Source organism: Myxine glutinosa, chromosome 1 (assembly GCF_964187855.1).
Source record: "Myxine glutinosa chromosome 1, kmMyxGlut1.1, whole genome shotgun sequence".
Lineage (NCBI taxonomy): Eukaryota > Metazoa > Chordata > Myxini > Myxiniformes > Myxinidae > Myxine > Myxine glutinosa.
Window position 1 is genome coordinate 346,830,417 of NC_136261.1, and position 24,996 is coordinate 346,855,412.

Genomic DNA, 24,996 nt, shown 5'->3' on the forward strand with positions numbered 1-24,996 from the left:
ATTCAGTTGGGTCGGTGTGGCCGGCTTCTTTGGGGCTGTTGGCTTCCATTGATGATGCCTGGGGCTATTGGTGATGACAATGACATGTTACTGACTCCCAGCACCAACCCAAATTTTTAAAAATATCAGTGTTATTTTTAAAATATCACTGAACAAATTGGATTTTGCCTATGTTTATGATACAATCTGATGTAACTGCGGTGGAGGATGACATTATTGAGAGGTGTCAAGTTCATCTTTTAATGCGAGTGCTTTAAATGCGCGTTTTCCAAATGGCCCGTATCCGGAATTTGTCCCAGGTTGTGGCCACAGTGCTGTCATTCTTGTTTCACACTGACTTTCTTTTGTAGGGGTCTTTGAAATTTTACTCCTTTATTATTTTTATTTTTTTGTATACAGAATCGAGGCTCGTGTAAGAGTTAACACATTGAACATGAAAACGTGCACAGACACATAAAACATACAATGAAGGGAGTGGGAGACAAGAGGGGGAGAGAGAGGGAAGCACACAAGCACAACAACAGTAGAGAACAGGGACGTCGGTAGATCTGTGGAAGGGGAGGGGGGCTGGGGAGGAGGGAGGGGTACACGGTATAAAGGAAATGAATACTCCTAATCGATTGATTCACGATTTGAGATGACAGGATATCTTGGAAGAATGTTTCTCCCTCATTGTCTGGATTCTATCCTTGCCAAAATAGTATCACATCACAAAGTGTTATCCTGTAGAGCAGGCTATCTTTTCGAAGTAATGTTAAGCTGGCTGGCTTTAAATGCTCGCACTCGTTCATGGGTTTTGAAGATCGCATGTTTTGTTTTCTCCTCGCTAAGAGTGTGCATTTGAACCAACACTCTTGCAATATTCCAAATTCTTCCCTTCTGATGTGCAGCTCTACTTGTGTATGGTCATTGCGGTCTTTATGTACCATCAAGCTTTAACAGGTGATGCCAGTAAAATGGTTCTTTTTGGCAACCTCAAAGCCGTGTAGATTCCTTCACTGTCAAAGATCTTTTGTCTTTCTTTGCTGGAGTTCCCCTCTGTATTTTATTTTATTTTTTTAATGAAAGACTTGAAAATAAACTCTGATTGTGGTTCTTTGGTAAATGTATTTATCGAGTAAGAAGCTTGGTTTTTTTTCATTTGAGGTTAACTGAGGCGTACATTTCCTGCTATGCCTAACTGAAGCTGCTTGCGGTTGCAGGTTCAAATTCGGCCATGGAATTTGAGTGACAGCGATTTTGTTATGGATGGCTCCCAGCCACTCGACCCTCGGAAAACTATCTTCGTAGGGGGTGTGCCACGGCCTCTCCGAGCTGGTAAGAGAATTGATCGTGTTTAGACTTCCATCTTTGCTAGAAACTGTGGCGACTTTTCAACTGCCTAAGTGTGTTTTTATTTTATTTTAGGTTTTATACTTTGGGTGAAAGGTCATGGTGAAACATAAACTCACATAATGGTCTGTGGGACACAGTTGGTGGAGGATTGTGATTATGACATCTAAATGTTTTAAAATAAAATAATCCAATTCTTGAACGTAAATTTTAATGAGTTGAAATATCAGATGTTAATAAAAACTGAAAGATTCAGAACGTTCATAAAACAAAAGTGACACTAGTTACACCAGCATCATGCTGCGCGAACCATCAGAAAAGGTTGTGTGAAATGATTAGATCATCTAAGGAAACACCGTAGTTGACAACGTGGAGGAAACAAGGCAGTAAAGGGAGCTCTTGATGACGTCAGAGAGCTTGCTCAGTAATTTGAGACGCTCGTCTATCCTTCAGAACTGTCCAGAGAGACTATCCTGATCTCTTGCTTGGGCTTGACTTTATTTGTTTTGTTGAGTCGGTACAAGTTTATTCGGTGTCAAGTTATGCTGATTATCAGAAACTGGATATTTGCATAACGGAGGTTTTAATGTATCGAGTTGTATTGTAATGGTTGTAGATAAGATGTTTGCAAGAATGTAGTTAACTTGCCCCTCTGTGTTTTCATATTTGTTGGGATGGAAATAAAATAAACTGATTTTGAAAGTTTGTTGAGCAGCAGGATGCTCATTTAGGCAACGTGACTCTATGCTGCTGGCTGTGCTTTCTTAAAACTACGACAAATAGAACAAGCACTAAATATCTAGGCTTGAGTAGAGCATCATTGAAATAGAGCATGACGTAGCATGTTGCCTAAACAACAAGATTGACAGGCTTGAGTAGAGAAAACCGTGGTGCTGCAATAGTACTAACCACAACAACCATTCTGTTTTTGTGCAGTGGAGTTAGCTCTGATAATGGAGCGGCTGTATGGTGGAGTTTGTTACGCCGGTATTGATACAGACCCAGAGCTGCGCTACCCAAAGGGTGCTGGCCGCGTCGCTTTCTCCCGACAGCAGAGCTACATTGCTGCCATTAGCGCACGCTTCGTCCAGCTGCAGCACGGCGACATTGACAAGAGGGTTGGTGTACGATTCTATTGCCACATACATTCTCATATTAAGGAAACTTTGAGAGTACAGTCATATAATTTATCTTCGGTTTGCTCTCACCACACACAACCACTGATGAAACTTTTTTTTTTTAGAATGTTGTTGTTGGGCCGTGGTTTATTATCCTCAGTGGTCACTACTATAGCTTGAGGCTGGGGGTTTACATGCACCAACCGAACAGAGAACTGCCAACTGTTTTTGCTGTTTAAAAAACAGCAATTTTTACATGTAGTCTGGAAAATCTAACCTAATGACCTGCAAACAGTGTGTGTGTGTGTGTGTGTGTGTGTGTGTGTGTGTGTGTGTGTGTGTGTGTGTGTGTGTGTGTGTGTGTGTGCGCGTGCATGTGTGTGTTTGGTTGGTGTCTCCATAAAATTTTCAGGATTGTCACTGAGCCCTGTACAACCTCCATCTGTAGTTAGTTTGTGGTAAAGTTCCATGGGATGGTTTTTAAGATCTATGCATGGTTCTTCTTTATCATTTACGTTTCGCCAATTATCACTGGTACACATTCGGCGTTCTTCAGCTTCCAGGATCTTTTCACATCGTTCTTGAGGTCTGGGATTTGGTCATTTTCTTGATTTCTGCATTATTTAGGCCGAAATTGCTGGGTACTGAGATCTCAATCAGCAATGCTGTCTTTTCCTTTTTGTTCCTGAGTACTATCGCCGGTCGCAATGCTTTGTTTTCTATGTTCACCCTGGAAGGGATCATCCGGTCATCTGCTCACTCCCGGCCCAGTGCGCGAAGCGAACGAGCAGGCGTGCGATTCACTCTTCCAGCCGCGCCTGTCTTCGCCGTCCTTGCGCGTCAAACTCCTGGCCGCGATGAAGCCCTCCCTGTGAACAAAGGACCACCATCAGAGCAAAGAGCCAAAAGTAGAACCAAGAAGCGAGAGAGGTGAGGGGCAAGAGGGAGGCGTGAGGGTAAGAGAAAAGTGTGAGGGGCAAGAAGAAGAAAGAAAATGTCGGTCCGAGTCTTCTCTTATTGATCATCTCGTGACGTCATCTGTGCCTCTCTACCAATGCTTGCAGGCCACCGCTACATTGTCCAGCTCTCCATCAATCCACACGCAGTCCGCTCTCGTGATGCAGTTCTACTCGCTCTTCCCTCTACCAATCAGTGAGTTGCTTCTTACCCCGGCCTTCCTGTTGGTCAACTCCTGCCCAATCACTGTCCTTCTGGGCGTGTCTTCGGCCTGCCCGACTTTCGTGGTGATGTAGATGGTGGTATCCTATCGGCAGTGCTCAGAACTGGCTTCCTGTTGTTGTTTTTTGTTATTAGTGCAACTTAATGGGCATTTCCTGCGCTAGTGTCTGGTGCGGTGCCAAAAGAGATAAAGGATAAATCACATCGGGAACGACGAACAGGGAATTACTTAACCTAATCCCTGAGCTAAATAATATGCCCGCTCCCTCGTGACGGGGACAAATATACAATTTCATCCGACATTCGGGCTAAACAGGTCCTCTACTTATTACATGGTGGTGGTCCTTGTTCTTCACGAAAGTCGGAGCATGCTACCTACACAAATCTACCTGGTCTAAAGTATCCCTACCCCCACAAACGTAACAATATATATATATATATATATATATACAGTGGTACCTCGGCTTACGAGTTTAATCCGTTCCGTGACGGAGCTCGTAAGCCAAATCGCTCGTAAGTCAAAGCAAATTTTCCCATTCAAATGCATTGAAATGCTATTAATCCGTTCCAGCCTCAAAAAAAAAACACCAATTTTTTTTGTTAGGTGCTTTTAAATAACAAAAATGTACTTTATAAATAACAAATAATGTATAAACAAGCACGACCTCGTATATACTGTACATAATACAAGAGAATGTAAAGAAATAAACTGGTTTTATTAAGCAGAGGAGAAGAGCATGCCAGGTGAGGTGTGCGTGTTGTCGACTTGGCGAGGCAGTACGATCGTACTCCTTCTACGATATGTACGATTTTGAAGCAGAAGGAGTCCATAAAGGCTATAACGCCAGCCAAGGGCGTTACGATTATTTCAAAGCTCCGGACCTCTATCCATGAAGATATGGAGAAGTTGTTGTTTGTGTGGTTGAAGGAGAAGCAGCTCGCAGGAGATACCGTGACCGAGAGCATCATGTGTTTGAAAAGATTGAAACTCGGATATCGAGCACGGACCACGAGGTGTTTTTTCTTTTTTCTTAATCTCGGTTTCAGTGAACTTTTGCTCTGTGCTCACGTGTACTGTACCTGTACCTGTAATGGTACGTCAGAGGATGGCACCTGTTGTCATCATATTAAGTGCAAGATGTTCTGCATCGTAAGTTGGTACACCGTGGTCTTTCGGCGGTGTTTAAGCCGGCCGTCTTGGCTTCTGTCACCATTGGCATTGAGTCTTTCGATGTAGGTAGGTCGTTGTGTGCCGGTGCCTTGGCCGAATTCCTTCATTGCTGCATTGTTAGCTCACCTGGTTTTTTATACCACATCTTTGGTTATCGGACCAGCGAATGACGTCATCTCCAAAGTATGGCTTATTCTCACTTGTCTTGGACGATCTTCTACTTCTAGCCTTCCACCGTATTTGGTGTCCACTGTACTTACTGTACAGTGCCTGGTAAAATTGATGTAATGGGTTTTTGACCGTCAACGCCATGAACCGTCATGAACCGTCATGAACCGTCATGAACCGTCAACGCCATGAACCGCTAACACTCAAAAGCCCATTTATCGCGCCTTATAAAGCAAAACGCAAACCGAAAGCCATGCCTCTCAAGCGAGGCGTGCTTCCGTGGTCACGTGATCCACAGGTGTAGCTCATTATACCCGCACGCGCGACACGCTTTGGCGGTCACGTGACCAGCCACTCTGGAGGCGGGGATCCCCGCCGATGACGTCACCGGCTGGAGCAAGGAGATTCCTCGCTCATGTATTTCGACGATTGCGTGTTTTATATCCAAGCAGAGATGCTTTCACGGCAAGATAACCACGTGACCGGAACCGGAAGCCACAACCGGAAAATTCAAAAAAATAAATTTTTTGAGCTCGTACATCGGATCTCGGCTCGTATCCCAAAGCAACAAACCGCCCGAGCGACGGCTCGTATCCCGAAAAACTCGTACGTTGGGGCACTCGTAAGCCGAGGTACCACTGTATATATATATATATATATATATATATATATATATATATATATATATATACAGTATATATATATATATATATATATATATATATATATATATATATATATATATATATATATATATATATATATATATATATATATATATATACGTGTGTGTGTGTGTGTGTATATAAATGTATATATGTATATGTATATATATATATGTATGTATACACACACACACACACACACACACACACACACACACACACACACACACACACACACATGTATACAGTCGGACCCCGCTATTCGCGGGGAATACGTTCCTGGAAAATGCGATGAATTGCGAAACCACGAATGGGGGGAGGGGGGGGGCATTGTTTCAATGGAAAAAGGGGATTTTGGTTCCTGATTCATGAAAGTCCACGAATGTCGAGGAACAAACTGCAAATGTTGATGAAAATCCCACAGATGTCAACGATAATCCAAGAATATCAATGAAAATCCGGCGAATGTGTGCTGTGACATTGTTTCAATGGGGAAAAGGGGGGTATGCTCTCGGTTCCTGGCGGTTCTTAATTCATAGAGGAGCATTTTTAAAGTTTAAAATGTTTTCGGCCGCAAATGCACATGATTACATTTTCATTAAAAAATGCTTACACATGAAAAAAAAACACCATGTACCATTTCCAATTTATTGAAGGAATGTGCTTGCAGTTTATTAAAAGTGCTAAACCAGCTTAACCATCCTGTACCGTGAAACTAAAAAAAAAAAACTAAAAAAAAACATCATGTACCATTTAAAATTTCTATTTTACAAACACAAGCAACTTTTCAAATGATGTGATGGTGATGATTGTGATAATTTAAAATCCCATGAATTCCTCAAACTCTGAGGGCAACCCGAATGATGGTGCTGCAAAATCGTGCACTAAGGGAGAGGCAGGACAGGCAGGACAGGCAGGACAGGCAGGAAAGGTAGGAAAAGGTGCTGATGGTCTTGAGGTGGAGGGAGCAGTGCGGAAGAAATGTGTAATGGAGAGCTGCCTGGAAGATTGTCGCAGGTTTTGATGCAGCTCTTTGTACGGGAGCAGCACATCATCCAAGCCCCTCTTGAACTTGTGGTACCATGCCATGACTGGGTCAGCATCTTGCAACCTGTCGGCAATCGCCCACATGTCCTGCAGCACCTTGCCCAGGAACTGGACTATGAGGTTGGACCTCGGCACCTCTTCCTCATCACTGCCTGCCTCCTCCTCCTTGGACACCTTTATAATGGCCTCCAACTCGTCCTCGGTGAGTGGGTTTAGGGAATAGTTCAGCATCATTGGTTTCAGCATGAAGTCCCCTTTTACGTTTGCACGAATGAGAGGTCCACTCAAAGCCATACTTGTCTGCGGGTTGTCCTCGATCCATATGCTGAGAGTTTTATCCATACTTCCTATGTGGACATCCCAGACATTGCTGACCACCTTCATACTCAATGCAGCACTCGCTGAAACTCTTTCAGGAATCGCCTTCTCCTTCCGTATGTAGCGAACGGTGGATTCGTTGACACCGTAATGCCTGCCCACAGAGGCCGCACCCTCTCCTCTCGAAAGCCGGTCCAGCAGCCCCACTTTCTGGCTCAAGCTCATCAGTTTCTTCTGCCTCTTGGTAGTCGATGCATCTCCGGCACTGGTATTGCACTTGGGAGCCATAATTGAACGATGAGCAGGGCGAGAGTCAAAAGCACAGGTCAAAACAATGGGTCGATAAGGATGATCGAGATACAGGACACAGTCGGTATATGTACAAATGCGAGCATTATGGGTCGCGGTGGGAGGGGTGGGTAGTCTGCACATTGTTTGTGGTGGATGTTATCAGATGATGCTGTTTGAGTAGCTGCTAATTTCAATAATAGATTTAATGAAGCGATTTTATTCTATATTTCGAGGGGTTGACTTGTTTACGCAGCTGGTAGAACATGCCCCGAAGCGTTTATTGTTTAACATCTCTGGTGATGCTTTACCGTAAATTGTAGTGAAAAATGTAATAGATTTAATGAAACGTTTTCATCCTATAACTCGCAGGGTTGACTTGTTTACACAGCTGGTGGGACATCCCGTGAAGCTCGCTTATAGTGCGGCTAAAATTTGCGGTTGCGAATGTAGAAGCAGGTCATGCTCGCAGCTCATAAAATATTTTTATTGCATATGTCCAGCTGCTTTGTACATGGCTGGTGAAAGATGGGCGAATATCACTGTCAAGCTAGCGGCTCATTAAAAAAAAAAATTGCGTCCCCAAAAACCGGGATTTCGCCGGACACATGCCGAGAATAGAGAAAACAAGCGTTACGCCTAGGTCCCCCGTCGGTGAAGTGATGCGAGTTGACAAAGTGGAAGAAGCAAGGCGGCCATCTTGGATTTTGACGTGGCGACCCAATTTTCAATAGCGTTCTCCCTTATGCGTAGATACACCCACACACCAGATTAGAAGTTAGTAGTTCATTTATTTTTCAAGATATTCCGCTCACAAGATTCAGACATACCTGGCGGTGGCCATCCTGGATTTTGACGTGGCGACCCAATTTTCAATAGCGTTCTTCCTTATGCGTAGATACACCCACACACCAGATTAGAAGTTAGTAGTTCGTTTATTTTTCAAGATATTTCGATCACAAGGTTCAGACATATATATGGTGGCGGCCATCTTGGATTTTGACGTGGCAACCCAATTTTCAATAGCGTTCTCCCTTATGCATAGATACACCCACACACCAGATTAGAAGTTAGTAGTTCGTTTATTTTTCAAGATATTTCGCTCACAAGGTTCAGACATATATATGGTGGCGGCCATCTTGGATTTTGACGTGGCGACCCAATTTGCAATAGCGTTCTTCCTTATGCCTAGATACACCCACACACCAGATTAGAAGTTGGTACTTCGCTTATTTTTCAAGATATTCCGCTCACAAGGTTCAGACATACATGGCGTCAGACATACATGGCGGCGGCCATCTTGGATTTTGACGTGGGTTGCACCCACACACCAAATTAGAATTCGGTCCTTCGCTTACGCACGCACGGACGGAGGGGAAAACCATAGTACCCCTTTCGCTCCGCGGTGCGACGGGGACAAAAAACTGCGAATTCGCGGGACATGCCGAGAGTCGAGAAAAAAACCGCGAATTCGCGGGACACATGGCTGCGAATAGAGAAGCAGGTCACATTTTATCAACCGTGAATACGCAGAACCCGTGAATAGGGAGTTTACAGTTGATACAGTACATGCATACATATATATAAAGACACATGCACATATTCATATACTATTTATATTCATATACATGCACTGGCCTGTATTTGTTAATGAGATGTAAAGGTGAAAGGGATGTTTTTTGGAAACAATGAAATGAATGAGTTACGGTGAATGAGTTGAGGTGGAATGAATGAGTTAGAACATCCGTTAATCGTCAAAATTTATGCCATGAGGGAACCTTGTCCGAAGTTTGTGTATCCAAAAAGACTCACGTCTCAGGATTGTGGTGTGTGATTGATTTGCAACTGATTTGATGGCAGAGATTTGAATGTCGTCTATAGAGTGATCTGGTTGATTAAAATGTATAGTGTAAGGTAGAGATTTGCCCTGATTGGTGTGAAAGTTACTGATCTCTGACCGTGTGTTATTAAAGCGTGTGTAATGTGTTTTCAGTTTTTCCAACATTGTTTCGTACATTTTTGACAAGTGATTAGGTATATAACCCATGTAGATTTACAGTCCATATAGGAGGTGATAGGGAATTTTTGTCTGGTACTTGAACTGCAGAATTTGTTTCCTTCAAATACATGTTTGTGAATGATGCATTTGTTTGCTGTAGATTTATGGAAGCCTGGAATCTTATGTTCCTTGCTGTGGGGCTGTGAGTGCTTTGCTTTTCCTAAAAGGTCCTTGAGTGTACGGCCATGTCGAAATGATGTCAGTGGAGGTTGAGGAAATGTGGTGCAGAGTGTTTCTGACATGGAGGAGAGGAAGGGCCTTATTCAAAATACTTGGCAATTGGGATGAGGTATAAAAGTAAGTGGTTACCAGTGGGACACAGTTAGTTGCAGGTTTGGGTTTGTAAATCAGAAGGTCTGGTCTAGGTATGCCTTTTGCTCGGTTTATTGCTTCTTTCACAAAGTGAGGTCCATAGTGTCTTGTAATGAAATGTGTTCCTAGTTGGGAGAGAGAGAAGTGTCTTCTGCCTTTTTTGTTGAGCAAATGCGTCTTGACTGATTGCTATATACTAACTCGGCGCGCTCCGCGCGCCTCACCACACGTCGTTTCAGAGGGGTAGGCATCTTTGACCATTTCGGTGTCTTTTGGGTCTTCATGGTGTTTTGGGTCTTCAGGACCATTTGGATCCTCTGGACCTTTAAGGGTATTTGGTGTCTTCAGATGCTTTTGGGTCTTTAGGGTCTTCAGTGTCTTTTTGGTATTTGGGGTCTTCAGGGGCTTTTGGGTGTTAAGGGTCTTTTGGGTGTTAAGGGTCTTTTGGTTCTTCTTGGTCTTTTGGGGTCTTCGGGGTGTTTTGGGTGTTCGGGGTGTTTTGGGTTTTTGGGGTGTTCGGGATGTTTTGGGTGTTCGGGGTGTTTTGGGTGTTCGGGGTGTTTTGGGTGTTCGGGGTGTTTTGGGTGTTCGGGGTGTTTTGGGTGTTCGGGGTGTTTTGGGTCTCCGGGGTGTTTTGGGTCTCCGGGGTGTTTTGGGTCTCCGGGGTGTTTTGGGTCTTCGGGGTGTTTTGGGTCTTCGGGGCGTTTTTGGTCTTCGGGGCGTTTTGGGTCTTCGGGGTGTTTTGGGTCTTCGGGGTGTTTTGGGTCTTCGGGGTATTTTGGGGCTTCGGGGTGTTTTGGGTCTTCGGGTTGTTTTGGGTCTTCAGGGTCTTTGGGGTATTCAGGGTCTTTTTGAGCCTCAGGGCCTTGAAGGGTATTTTGGGTCTTTGGGGTGTTTTGGGTCTTTGGGGGTCTTCAGGTTATTTTGGGTCTTCAGGGGTCTTTGTGGTCTGAAGGGTCTTGGGGGACTTTAAGGGTCGTCAAAGGTCTGAGGGTCTCAGCAGTCTTAACGCAATTAAGAGGGTTAATTAAGAGGGTGGTAATTTTCTTTGAAGAAGAAGAAGACGTTTTCGTCGCATATAAACATAGCGACATAACGACATAACCATATACGTTTGCTCTATTATATTAAGATATATATATGTACCTGCCGACTCATATGAAAATCTTGTGAAAAATTCTTGTAAAATAGTAATTTAATTTTATGTATGTCATAATGGCTGACAAGGTAGCCAGGCGATATGCGTACCCCCTCCCTCCCCTCTGAGCTATCTAGCCTCGGTCCACATCTCTGCCCAACCTGGTGTTTCACAGGCAAGATCAATGTTTGTACCTCCATTGGATGGACGTTAAACTGGGTGTCTCATCTGCTAGCGTTAGTTTGTGGACGTTAAATATCCCACGATGTCCTTCACGAAGTGTAGGCGAGTTATCGCTGCACCATGGTGAAATCCCTGCACCCTCAGTCAAATACTCTGCTTCGGTGTGTCGACCCTTCCACTTTTGTAACCCTAGCTAAGAAACTACTTTGACGTAACTGACGCTCTGTATAGAGCATGGTACGCAAGTACGACCTTTTTCATATCGACATTCAGCTTTTACCCAGTTGGCTTCCTGTTGTAGGAATGTTGTGCCAATGTTTGAATAGATGCATACATACCACAATGAGGCTCAGCGAGATGTGTTTGCTTTTTATTGGTACATGGCAGTTTTCAACCATGTGCTGTCTGATAAACCTTTGCTATATGCCAGACCCAAGTAATCAATACTGATAGTGTGAAAGCCACGTTCCTATCGGCTGTCACACTCACAATAATGATTATGTAGGCCTGGCAAGTATCATCTGCACGTGCAATGCTTATTTAGGTCTGGCAAGTATCAACAAAGTTGTCACGAAACATGCACGGCTCTGACCCAGGAGGACTGTCTTCTGAAATGTCATCGAAGCAACAGGATCGTGGCTCATGCAATCGAGCAAAGCCCAAAGTCATCAAAACCGCCCAAAGTACAATCAAAAGATCTTGGAAAATGTGCACAGATTCCAGGCGTGAAGGACTCGAGTCCGAGCAATATCGTACACACGCTGCAGTTCTTGTCATGGTGACTTTTCAATTTCTCACTGATATTTCCACATCATTTAGCATTGTCAGAATGGAAACCAAGGGATTGACTTCCTAACTTGAATGAAAGATTGCTATCGAGGTTTGAGAATGTTTACATCGTCATCTGTTTGGTTGCTTTTACTTTTCATTACCTCCACGACCGAAGGTGGGTGGAGGTTATGTTTTCACTCCTGTTTGTTTGTCTGTGAGCAGGATATCTCAAAAGGTTGTGTACAGATTCGGCCAAAACTTTGTGGCCAGGTTGGTTGTGTGACGAGGTCGAATTGATTCGAATTTGGTGACGATTCGGATACGATAAAAAAAATTTAAGTGCTCCCCCCCTCCATTGAGCGGTAGGGCCAAAGAATGGTATATAGCACAATATCTCATCTAGTTATGGAGGATTCGGATGAATCTTGGTGGATGAATTGGTTAGGTGACAAGAACAAGCCGATTATATTTTAGTTACAGTCCGATGCAAATCCGGCCTATTAGTACATGGTGTTGTGTCATTGTAGTGCAAAATTTGCTACACTAGTGGAACCAATGTTTTTTTTTGTTTTTTTTTATACCCTAGGCAACAAGACCTGAGTTGGTTCCATTTTTTTCAATGGCGTCTTTGGCCGCCATTTTTTGCAATTTTGTATGTATCTTTTCACATAAAACACTTTGATTAACCATTTTTTCTGGCATTTTTGTCATTCCTTGTACAGAAAATCCACCAGAACATTTATATCCAGTTTTAAGCCTGGTGTTGAGCTAGCGGCTAGGGTGCCAGCTTAGGATCCTAGGATCCTGGGTTCGAATCCCGGTCGATCGCTGAATTAACGCCAGGGGGGTTGACTCAGCCTGTCATCCTTCCGAGGTCGGCAAATTGAGTACCAGCTTGCTGGTAACCCTGTTTGTCATAAAAAGGCGACAAAAAGGGTTGGCGGCAGGAAGGGCATCCGGCCGTAAAACATTGCTTCAAAAAGGGGACCAAAAAAACCAACAACAACCACGGTCCCCGAAAAAGGCCAACCCCCGCTTGCGGGGAAAAATGGCCTCTAAAGGTGGTTTTTTTAACAGACGTTTTTTGAGAAATATCTTTGGCTAACAACTTGTTTTGAGCATAATCTAGTCGGTTGTAGCTGAAGAAGTATATGCACAAATTTTCTAGAGAGGCCAAGTACAGGAAGAAATCTGGCTGCTTCAGTGAACGTGTGAAGTTAATCAGCGCCAACACTTGCCTCATGTACATTTGTGCCCATTGATACATTGGGAATTTACTGTGGCTCCTGTCAAAATCACTCAGCTGCTTTTCCAAGTTTAGATGTTCAATCTCCATTAGAAGTTGGTGATGGGCTTCCTGAATGCCTACCTCTTTCTTGTTTGCTTCTATCAAGTTATCCATACAGGCAGATAGAGCTTCTACAACTGCAGGCTTCTCTTTCAGAAATTCTGAAAGCCAGAGATCAAAGAATACCTCTAATGTGAGCTCATGCGCTTGAACAGCACGATTGTGGTGATTCCCATTAAGTATCTGATTTACTGTCACAGTGCTGTACAGATCCTTGCTCCAAGCTTCATCAAGCCCGCTGTGCTCAACAGTCCTCTCAAGGCACCTTAGTGCACACAAGACAGTGTGGAAACCACCAGGGCATACCATCCATTTCCCAGCATATTGGTCATGAAGATATTCTAACTTTAGGGCCCTCTTGTAAAGATCCATGTCAAATGTAACTAAGATCGTTCCAGTGTTTTCTGGACACACAACACTATTGAGGTACGAAAGCTTCTCAAGCACTGTCACCAGTGTTGTCCACTCATGAGCTGGTGCCTTAATGATAGGCATTGTGTGATCTTGATCAAGGTTGGGTGTCTTGTTCTCTTCTGGAGTGCACACACGAGAATTGTTTTGAGGATTCGACGGTCGTCCCCTCTTGCGGTTCGTCAGATTTGAAATATTCTTTGATTCACACGATTTACTAAAGTTCACTTCATCACGTTTGATATGAGCACGATTTGTCACTGCCTTGTAACATTGCTTGTGCCATGTAGCCTTTTTTTCTTTAAGTACTACTGAAGAAACATCACATAGTCTCTTACTAGCTGACGCAAAGCTTAAGTTGCCAAGTTGCACTCTTTTGTGTAAGCTGCTAAGAAATGTTTCATATGAAGCACATTTGAAATTGGCATGAGCAACGTCAACCAAAGGTTCAGGAGTTCTCTCTTGGCAGAATACACAAAGTTCGTAACTTGTGCATTGCTTCTTAGAAGGCGGCTCTTCAAACGATGACATTATGCGGCGGTGAAGCTGAAATCCAACTTGTCTATGAATACCTGTAAGATAAAAAAGAATAAAGCAAATGTTCATATTTCTTTCATTATTGTAATTATAGTTATCTATGTGTAGTTTAAGACTGTAGAAATTAGAATACATACAAAATTGCAAAAAAACGGTGGCCATTTTTAAATTCAAAATGGCCGCCGAAGACGCCATTGAAAAAAATGGAACCAACTCAGGTTTTGTTGCCAAGGGTATATAGATGCAAAAAAACATTGGTTCCACGTGTAGCAAATTTTGCACTTACATATAATAATTCTGCATAACACTATGTACTATATCCGGTGGGATACCAAAACATAAACCGTTCAGCCTAGCGGACATATGCGCTCATCCAAGTGCCGTTCTACAGACTTGGCATTTAATATGGAATATTTTTTTTGTGGGGGTGAACTTCTTTTTCAAGTTGACTTAGAACCAAAAGTTCATTGGACTTATGTTGAAATTATTCTAGATTTTGTTAATGTGACCTTTAAAAGAAACAAAAACCACATTTGACATTTCAAAGCAAATAAATTGATCCTTGAAAGTGATGTAAACTGATATTGAACTCAATTAATGGACAGTACTGTGTTAAACTTCTGTACGTTTTCCATAAGTATTTCTTTATTTTACACATTAGCCAAATTTTTTTTTAACAAAAACAAAAGTTAAATTACACTTGGGATTACGGACAGTAAAATTACAGTTCAGTACGTCGTGTAACCCCCACGAGCATTCAGGAGAGCACGTACACGTGGAGGCATGCTGTTCACGAGATTTGCCAAGGTTTGGACAGGAATCGCTTGCCATGCAGTGACAATAGTCTGCTGCAATTCACGCATAGAGGTAGGCTGCTGGTCCAAGTTGTCGATTTGACGCGTTAATTCTGCCCACAAGTTCTCTATCGGATCCATATCCGGGGACATGGCAGGCCACTCCATATGCTCTACAGTCTACACCATGGTCAGCAAGAAAGTGTTGGATCATGCGAGCACGATGAGGCCATGCATTGTCATCTTGGAAGACAAAGTTTCCTCGAAAGGCTACACGAGCAAATGGAAGCAATGTTTCTTCCAGAATGGCCCTGTACTTGAACTGGTTCAGGTTTCCATTCAGAACAACCAGGTAAGTTTTGCCCCCTACATGAAAAGCAGCCCAAACGGTCACCCTACCACCTCCAGCTTGGACTCTTGGCATTATACAATCTTCGTTGTAGGCTTCATGCACTTGTCTGCGCACTCGGACATGGCCAACTTGACGATAGACCAGAAATCAAGACTCGTCACTGAAGATCACGTGATTCCAGTGTCCTGGCTGCCATTGACGGTGCTCTCTGGCCCACTGCAATCGGCGCTGGCAGTGTTGTCTTGTCAGGCGTGGCTTTCTTAGGGGACGCCTGGCACGATAGCCTGCTTGAACCAGTCGTTGGTTGACTAGCCTTCTGGATACAGGCACATTTGTCAGTTGCTGCCACTCAGCCCTAAGCCAATTAGCTGACTTGGTACGGCCATTGCGGACTAACCGGTGCAGCTGGTGATCATCCCTCCTTGTGGTTCTGCGGGGACATCCTGGCCTCGATATTGGAGGAGGGACACCCCTCTGAGCATTTCGTTTCTGGATCTTTGACACCTGACCTTGAGTGATGCCATACTGCCGAGCAATAGCGCACTGTTTCATGCCGGAATTTCGTAAAGCCACCACTCCATGACAAACAGCATTGTCGAGTTGACGGACCATCTCCAGAGGAAGCGGCAATAACTTTTGTAGACGTGCAGCAGTTGTTTTCCACTAATACAGAACGCAACAACAATTATATACCCGATTGTGAAGCCAATCGTCAAATGTACCTGTCCATACATTTTGTCACGCCACCTGTGATATAATCCTGTTATTGACTTCTTGCTGCGACATACAATCAGTGACATGGTTCTTTTAACAAAGAAATCACCGAAGCATAAAAGAAACTCACCAGATTGATATTCTGTGTTCAGAAAGGAAACCCAAGTCAAGAAAAAATATATAATCCATATTAAATGCCAAGTCTGTAGTTTAAGTATGTGGTGCATGCCACTGGTACCAACTAAAAAAATATATCTACTTTTGCATTAGAGTTACTCTTTTTTATTTTGTGCAATACCCAATAATCTATATAATAATAGCGTAAGGACTCGACTTTGTTATCCCTTTTACGCCGCACCCAGTGACCCGATGCCCACGGCACTAATGGATTTACGATCTACGAACCGTGCTCTTTGTTTATCACGTACAGACATAGTCGAAAAATCTGAATTAGCCGACTTTGGGGCCCAAAAGCATCCGATTAACTGCCGTTACGACGCCATCGTATTGGCGTCTGCTGGGTGAAGGTGAAGCAAGCCGTCCGCTGATTGGACAGGTGAAGGCGAAAGCAAGCCGTCCACTGAGTGGACTATCCAGAGCATGCATTTGTGCCGGTGTCGGCGATCGTTGTTCATATACGCACTCTTCATTCTCATCTTTCTTCCTAACTCTTACTCGAACAAGCAAATCCCCGATGCCATCCATAATGGTACACTCTATCCATACACCACATCCTCCCTTCCGTGGATGTTCCACGGGTTTCGGCTAGTACCCAAATAATAATACAATACCCAAATTTGTGCAATTTTGTGCAAATTAAAGTGACATGTGCATGGAAGAAGTTTCAGGAACTGAGTGGCATGCTGATGAGGAGGGGAGTGTCGTTGAAGCTGAAGGGAAAGGTGAGATGTGTGCATGTGCATGTGTGAGAAGTGTTATGATTTATGGGAGCGAGACATGGGTCATGAATGTAGAGCAGCAACGGAGGCTGGAAAGGGTGGAAATGCGAATGGTTCGGTGGATGTGCGGAGTATCGTTGAGAGAGAGGAAGACAAATGATGAATTGCGAAAAATGATGGGAATAGAGCCTGTGATTGATGCTGTGAAGAGGAACAGGTTGAGATGGTTTGGTCATGTGTTGAGGAAGGATGAAAGTGACTGGTTGAAAAGAGTGATGGAAATGAATGTAGAAGGAAGTAGAGGACGGGGAAGACCGAGAAAGACTTGGCGAAAGATGGTTGAAGAAGAAATGCGGGCAAGGGGGTTAACAAGGGGAGATGCAGAAAATAGGGCAAAATGGAGAAGATTGTCATGGGGACCGCAAGGCTAACCCCCACTCTAGTAGGGAAAATGGCCTTTGAAATGCATGTTGTTGTTGTTGTAATATTAAGACAACTCCTAAAGCACCCCCAACACTCCTTCCTATATTCAACCCCACATTCATACCCCCAGTGTGATGATCCGATTTGTAGTTTACTTGTGCCTGAACCTTGTTTACCTGTGCCTGAACCTTGTTTACCTGTGCTTGAGGAGTATAATGGGCAATGCCTGTTATGTTTCCATCTGAACCTGTGGCTCAGAGGTAAAAAAAAATCCCATATAAAATCCCATACCATACGTGTTGTCCATTGTCTCCTCCAATGCAAGTCCATGTAAAAGTGCACCGATATATAGTACTGTGCACACATTTCACATAAAACTACCTACACAGCTGTCCTATAATGTTCTTGTCATGTGATCTTTGTGATCAAGGTACAGGTTCCTCCAGGAGCCTTAGATCATTGTAACAGAATAATCTTCCAGTTTTAATCATTCGTTTATTTTAAAATTTCGAAATGAATTTTTCCCCACAATTACCATATGCCTGGCACCATACACAGCACTCCATGAGGTCGTGCTGGGGAGGTCCATTTAGATGAGGTGTTGCTGGGAGCTCCATTCAGATTAGGTTTTGCTGAGAGGTCCATTTAGATGAGGTGTTGCTGGGAGCTCCATTTAGATTATGTTTTGCTGAGAGGTCCATTTAGATTAGGTGTTGCTGGGAGCTCCATTTAAATTAAGTGTTACTGAGATCCATTTAGATGAGGTGTTGCTGGGAGGTCCATTTAGTTGAGGTCATGCTGGGGGGGGGGGGGGGGCAAGTATGGGGCTTACCCGTTTTTGAGATTTGCCAGATTTTGGGTCCCTATATCTATCGTGAACCATACTTTTGATACAGATAATATATTTGCATTTTATTGCAATAATATTGGGGAAAACAAATAGAAAATAATACTATCTATATATATAGCCTGGTGTTGGCTTAGCGGTTAGGGTGCCGGCTTAGGATCCTAGGATCCTGAGTTCGAATCCCGGTCGATCGCTGAATTAACACCAGGGTGATTGACTCAGCCTGTCATCCTTCCGAGGTCGGCAAATTGAGTACCAGCTTGCTGGGATGAATGATCCGGTATGTACCCCGATTTAGAATAGGTACACCGTATCCCTGCACATCGTAAGAGGCGACCAAGGGTTGGCGCCAGGAAGGGCAACCGGCCATAAAAACATTGCCTCAAACAGGGAACCATGATTGTCATGAGGCCCGCAAGGCCAACCCCCGCTGTAGCGGGGAAAAATGGCCTTAAAAAACGATCATTCATTCATTCACTATCGATATATATATATATGTGCAGTGTCTGTCCTGTGTTGTCACTGAACTACTCCCTCAAACTTTTGTGAAATCGTACCAAACTTCTGGTATGCACATATCTCTCCCGTCGGTATGTCCTAAGTGTATTTTTTTTTTGGTGGGGAAATTTTTTTTCCCCAACTTCAATTGTTTATACAACGTAATATCACGTATATTACAAATACATTTGTGCATTATGATTGTTTGAATTATGATTGGTTTAAACCATGACAAAACAGCAACTCAGGTACAGTCATTTATCTACCTATATATCTACACATCTGGGCAGTGTGTGTTGTCACTGAACTACTCCCTGAAACTTTTGTTTCTGTGGTTGTGAAGTGTTTTTAATAATGTGGTGGTGGTTTTGAATCACGTGGTGGTGAGGTGTTTTGAATTATGTGGTGGTTAGGTGTTTTTAAATCATGTGGTTGTGAGGTGTTTTTAAATCACGTGGTGGTGAGGTGTTTTTAAATCACATGGTGGTGAGGTGTTTTGAATTACGTGGTGGTGAGGTATTTATAATTACGTGGTGGTGAGGTGTTTTGAATTATGTGGTGGTTAGGTGTTTTTACATCATGTGGTTGTGAGGTGTTTTTAAATCATATGGTGGTGAGGTGTTTTTAAATCACATGGTGGTGAGGTGTTTTGAATTACGTGGTGGTGAGGTATTTATAATTATGTGGTGGTGAGGTGTTTTGAATTATGTGGTGGTTAGGTGTTTTTAAATCATGTGGTTGTGAGGTGTTTTTAAATCACGTGGTGGTGAGGTGTTTTTAAATCACATGGTGGTGAGGTGTTTTGAATTACGTGGTGGAGACGTGTTTTGAATTATGTGGTGGTGAGGTGTTTTTAATTACGTGGTGGTGAGGTGTTTTAAATTACTTGGTGGTGAGGTGTTTTGAGTTACGTGGTGGTGAGGTGTAATCGTCCCAAACTTCCAGTCTGCACCTACCCCTCCCGTATTTATGTGCTGAGGGGTTCTTTTTTGGAATTTTATATATTTTTTCAACCTACATCTTCAACCTAAATTGCTTATAAAAATGTAATATCACAAACACTACAAATAAATTTGTGCAAAATAATTGTTTGTATTATGATTGGTGTAAATCATGACAACACAGCAACTCAGGTGCAGTCATTATCCTCAGCTAAAACAAGCCCGTTCCTCAGTATCGACGCTTGGTGAGGCGAGCGCAGCGACCCGAGTCAAGCTAGTATATGTATATGTATAGATACAGTGCATTCAGAAAGTATTCAGACCCCTTCACTTTTTTCACATTTTGTTATGTTGCAGCCTTATGCTGAAATCGTTTAAATTCATTTTTTCCCTCATCAATCTACACTTGATACCCCATAATGACAAAGAGAAAACAGGATTTTACAACGTTTTGCAAATTTATTAAAAAGAAAAAACTGAAATATCAGATTGACATAAGTATTCAGACCCTTTGCTCTGACACTTGAAATTTAGCTCAGGTGCCTCCCATTTCTCTTGATCATCTTTGAGATGTTTCTACACCTTGATTGGAGTCCACCTGTGGTAAATTCAATTGATTGGACATGATTTGGAAAGGCACACACCTGTCTATATAAGGTCTCACAGCTGACAATGCATATCAGAGCAAAAACCAAGCCATGAGGTCGAAGGAACTGCTTGTGGAGCTCAGAGACAGGATTGTGTCGAGGCACAGATCTGGGGAAGCCTACAAAAAAATATTTTCTCAGTTGAGGGAGTTCTCAGTTTTCACTCCGCTTGTTTGTTTGTTTGTCTGGGCAATATCTCAGGCACCTTTTGAGCTAGGAAGCTGAAATTTCGGCATAATAGTGAGCAAGTGCTTTGGCAAAAAGTTATTTTTTGTTTTTTTATTAATTAATTAATTAATTGATCAATTCCTTAATTATTATCGATGAATTAAGAACTTATTTATTTCCTTTCTCTTCTGGGCAATATCTCAGGCACCTTTTGAGCCAGGAAGCTGGTATTTAGACATGGCAATGACCAAGTGATTTGGCTGTAAAGACTAATTTTGATTTATTGATTAATGAATTAATCGATTAATTATTTAATTATTGGATTAATGACATAATGAATTCATTTTTTACGTTGCAGATTCGGTGGAAATGCTGGTGGTTTAGGTATTCTATTAGCCAATTGATTAATTATTTAATTCTTATATGATTATTATTTATTTATTTTCATTATTAATCATTTATTTATTTTCTTTCTCATCTGGGCAATATATGAGGCATCTTTTGAGCTAGGAAGCTAATATTTGGACACAATAGTGACCAAGTGATGTGGCTATCAAGGATATTTTTGATTTATTAATTAATCGATTAATTTATTTATTGATTAATAAATTAATTATTTAACTTTTTCGATTATTGATTTATTTAATTAATTTTCAACAAGTTACAGCTTCGGATGATGCACTGGTGGTTTAGGTATGCTATTCGCCAATTTATGAAGAAAATATTTTACGATCATAGTTTATTGATTTTAATTATGCAATTAATCAATCAATTATTGTACACCTCTCCCTCCTAATACTATACAATACCACCTGAGCTGCACGGTGGTATCGCTGGGCGCCTCAGGTGCCCCAGCAATGCCGCGCTGGAGGATATTTATTTATTTGGCATGGGGACGAGTACTTTGAATATACCTGTACTGGTTTTTTTCTAATTTAACCATATGTGAAGAGTTCCCTGGTTCCGTGCAGCATCTGCGGCCACAAAGTTATTGATAAGATAATATTCACAGCAATTCTGTCAGTCCTTGCAGGGCCATTGGTCTGAGTTTCCTTGCAAGGCCTAAGGGCTCAACTTGCATGCTTGGGCAGCTTTAGACACAGTTCAACAAATTTATCTGATTTATCCACAAAATATTTGTCAAATTTAACCACAAGTTGATTTTGTACCTTGAATGCAAATCATGTACTCATGGTGAAAGGGGTCACCGAGACAAATACCCCCCAACGAGGCTTTGCATTGTTAAATAGTCTGTCTTGTTCAATTTTGTATAACTGCACATACTTGCCACTTATTGGGTGCCATTAGTTTCATGGCTATTGTGCTGTTTTGATGCGCAATGTGTACCTTGTACAAATAATGTGAATGAATCTATTTTCAAATTTTTGATTGTTGACCATTTTAAATTTATTTTTTAAATTTTCTGTTGATTAAAACCGAATTTATGTTATTCTATTGATAAGTTAAGTTGAGCTGTCAATATACGTTTACTTATCTCTTCACATCCATGTGAGCAACTAGAAATGGCTTTCATTGATTAATTGCTCGGTTCTGACCCCTGTCAGGTTGAAGTGAAACCATATGTCCTAGACGACCAGATGTGTGACGAGTGCCAGGGAGCTCGTTGCCAAGGAAAGTTTGCACCATTTTTCTGCGCCAACGTCACGTGCCTGCAGTACTACTGTGAGGGCTGTTGGAGCGCCATCCATTCTGGGGGTGGCCGGGAGTTCCACAAGCCTCTGGTCAAGGAAGGGGCAGATCGTCCACGCCCACCTGCCTTTCGCTGGTGCTAGGACCGATTTTTGCCAGGGCCTGAATGAGATACGGCAGAAGAGGAATGTTTCCATGCTAGAATCATACAGCACCACTTACAACACTGTTAATATCTGACAATAAGGAAAACGAAAGGAGATGGGTGAGTGTGTGAGTTGTTGGGTGTTTTGGGTGGTGTATATGATTGCGAGGTGTGTTTGGATGTTATGTTTTGTTTTTTTCCAGAAATTCTAAGGTTTCAAATTGTCCAAATATAGCTCAACCTGCATGCTAGCCACCCTACCTATGTGGCAGCCAGCTGTACGACATCATTGAATTTGAGCCACGGACCTTCGATCATCAACTTTGGGTTGGTCTTGGAAATGTTTGCATGTACGCAGATTGCTACACGATGCGTATATCTGGTATCTTGTCTGATATTCTGCTGTTTCTCTTTCACACCTGCACCACCCTCCTACGATTTTGGTTTAAAATCGGCATATTGTGGTGGTTTTGTTGCTGTTGTCGACGTGATTGTTGTCGTGTTCCGACTACCTTCCCAGTAAATATAATTTTTTTTTTATATTTAGCAGATTTAAATATATTATTAATTTAAACAAATTTTTTCTAAAAAATTATTTGCAATGGGTTGTCATCTATTTATTACCACATTTTTATTTTGCAGAAAGAATGGATTAAAAAAAGTAATTTAATGTTTTTGATCATCTGAATTTATTGATGGGTTCCTCAACTCAGCAGTGATACTCTGGTACTTCGTATTAAATCCAACTCACTGAATCCATGGCAGTCTCGTCTGGTTGACGCGCCCCTGGCGTCGGGAGTAGATTAATGGCAGACAGCTGCGTGGTATCGTGCGTCCTTTATTTTGATGGCCTACCGCTTCTGTGCACCAATGTGTTTGATCAGCTTCGAGGGAATGCTTCCTTCCAGTAACTGGAAACGTCTGCATTTGTGCAATATCCATTTTTTTCCACTGTTGTTTATTTTTTAAGGAAAGAGGAAAAGAGTGCACTTTTGATGCACGTTAATATTTCATGATTCATTTTGATTACCCAAGTTTTAATTTTGTTTTTTTTTGTAGTTGATTTTATATACATATATAATATATATTGTAATTGATTTTGACCACACTTTCTTTTGTTTCATCCTACGCCCCCTCAATCAATTCGTTGAATTTTGAGTGCAAAATGTTTATTCCGAAGACTTTCTAGAATCAAGTGTCAGATCGTGACATCAGTACCACACTGTTCATAAATACCTACCTTGTGCTCATTCAAGAAAGAATTACCGTAATTGACATATTTTTCATATCACGATGTACCCGTGCGCAGGTGAACCTTTTTCCAGTGTTGCTTTTACATAAAGTTCAACAACTTGCAAAACTTCTTCTGAAGTACAACAGATGTGTAAATTTAAGAGTCCATTTTGTTATTGAAATTGTTTTCTGGAATATACAGTACCAAAAAAAAATACTTCTACCTGGTTTACATTTTCCCAATTTGCATTGCTGATGTTGATGGATGACGTCATTTCTTTGTATCGACGTGTTTGGTACTTGGTGTGCGGTGATGCAACAGTACGTCATCGGTTATGTTTTTTGCCGTTTACCCGAATCGACCACCAAACCTGGGTTGATAGTCCTTGGTCTGACGTGTAATCTTATTCGTTTCCTTTCTCGATTTGGAGACTGCCACTGGTGCTGTTTGTTTTCTCTTCGTTCATTTTGTTTTCTCTCTTTATGCCCTATTTCTCACCTCTCATCTTTGTCTCCGCTCTTCTTTCATACATCTTATAAAGTATTTTTGACTACCCATATTTTTGTTGTTGCTGTTGAGGAAACAAAAATAGTTAAGCTAATTTTGTATTCCACTGAAAGACTTTAACCTAAGTTTGGGTTTGTACATGTTGATCATCAAACAATATCGTTTTTGCAAAATGCTGGGTCTTTTCACTAAAAAAAAGAGGTAAATTTTTGTTCAAAATGGTGTCTTTTCACTAAAAAAGAGGTACATGTTTGTTCTCAAATGAATGCTCTTCAAACTCTCTCTTTACTTGCCTTTCATTATTTTCCTCCTCTTCTTCCCTCAGTCTTCCTTTTCCCCATCTTTTCTTTATTTTAATCCCAATTTATTTTCCCACCTCCTTGCTCATTCTTTCATAATTTTATACCTTATTCGTGATCTTTCTGCCATCCTTCATTTAGTCTTACCACTCATTTTCTTCTTTACCCTCGTCTAACTTTCTTAACCTTTCTTCTCAATTAAATTTCAAAACACGGCACTGGATCTACGAGAAAATCTTTTTTCACTGCTCCCTAAGTCTTGAAATTTTCTATTGGCACATATGGAGTGCAACTCAACTTTAAATCGGAGATAAAAATGTTCTTCTCACTCTCTCCCGGTGGGAACCACGCTATGTTTTACCAAGTATTTGTAATTGAAGTTTTTTTTTATTTTGAATAATAATAATAAAAACATTAATGTTAACGTTGGATGGATAAATAAAATGAGCTGAAAGCTCCTATGATGGTGTCCTGTTGTTTTTTTTAGATTGAAACCTGCACTATGTGAGCAAAATCTTTTGTTTGCACTTTAAATATTCTTTTCAGTTGCAGTTGTGGGTTTTCCGCAAATACAATGTGCGTACAGAGGAAAATAAGGAGGGCGCCTAAGATGTGTAACTAAACGATAAATCTTTATTGTTGGTAGGTCTCTGCTTTTATTTTTCCTCTTCTAGTTTTGAAGGCTTCTTCAGTCTGGATGCTTTGGCTGTTTTGTGTCCCATCTGAGCAAATGGCTCCCCCTGCTGGCTGTGTATGTACTGCGCTGCTTTTCCTTTGTCTGCTAATGTCATTGTAATTTGTGTAAATTTAAATTGTCTCCTTATTCTGTACGT

At 41.9% G+C, this 24,996-nt stretch overlaps 1 protein-coding gene across 2 annotated transcripts in view; it reads left to right on the forward strand.

Annotated features, from left to right (window-relative positions):
• LOC137413001 (cytoplasmic polyadenylation element-binding protein 2) overlaps positions 1-24,624 on the forward strand; it is a 162,375-nt gene extending 137,751 nt beyond the window's left edge. For both annotated transcript variants that reach the window (XM_068098366.2, XM_068098376.2), the window contains 3 exons: positions 1,203-1,317; positions 2,269-2,450; positions 21,894-24,624. In XM_068098366.2, coding sequence (XP_067954467.2) covers positions 1,203-1,317; positions 2,269-2,450; positions 21,894-22,121 — 525 coding nt within the window. In that variant the 3' untranslated portion in view covers positions 22,122-24,624. The remainder of the gene's footprint in view (positions 1-1,202; positions 1,318-2,268; positions 2,451-21,893) is intronic.
• Positions 24,625-24,996: the final 372 nt, after the last annotated feature.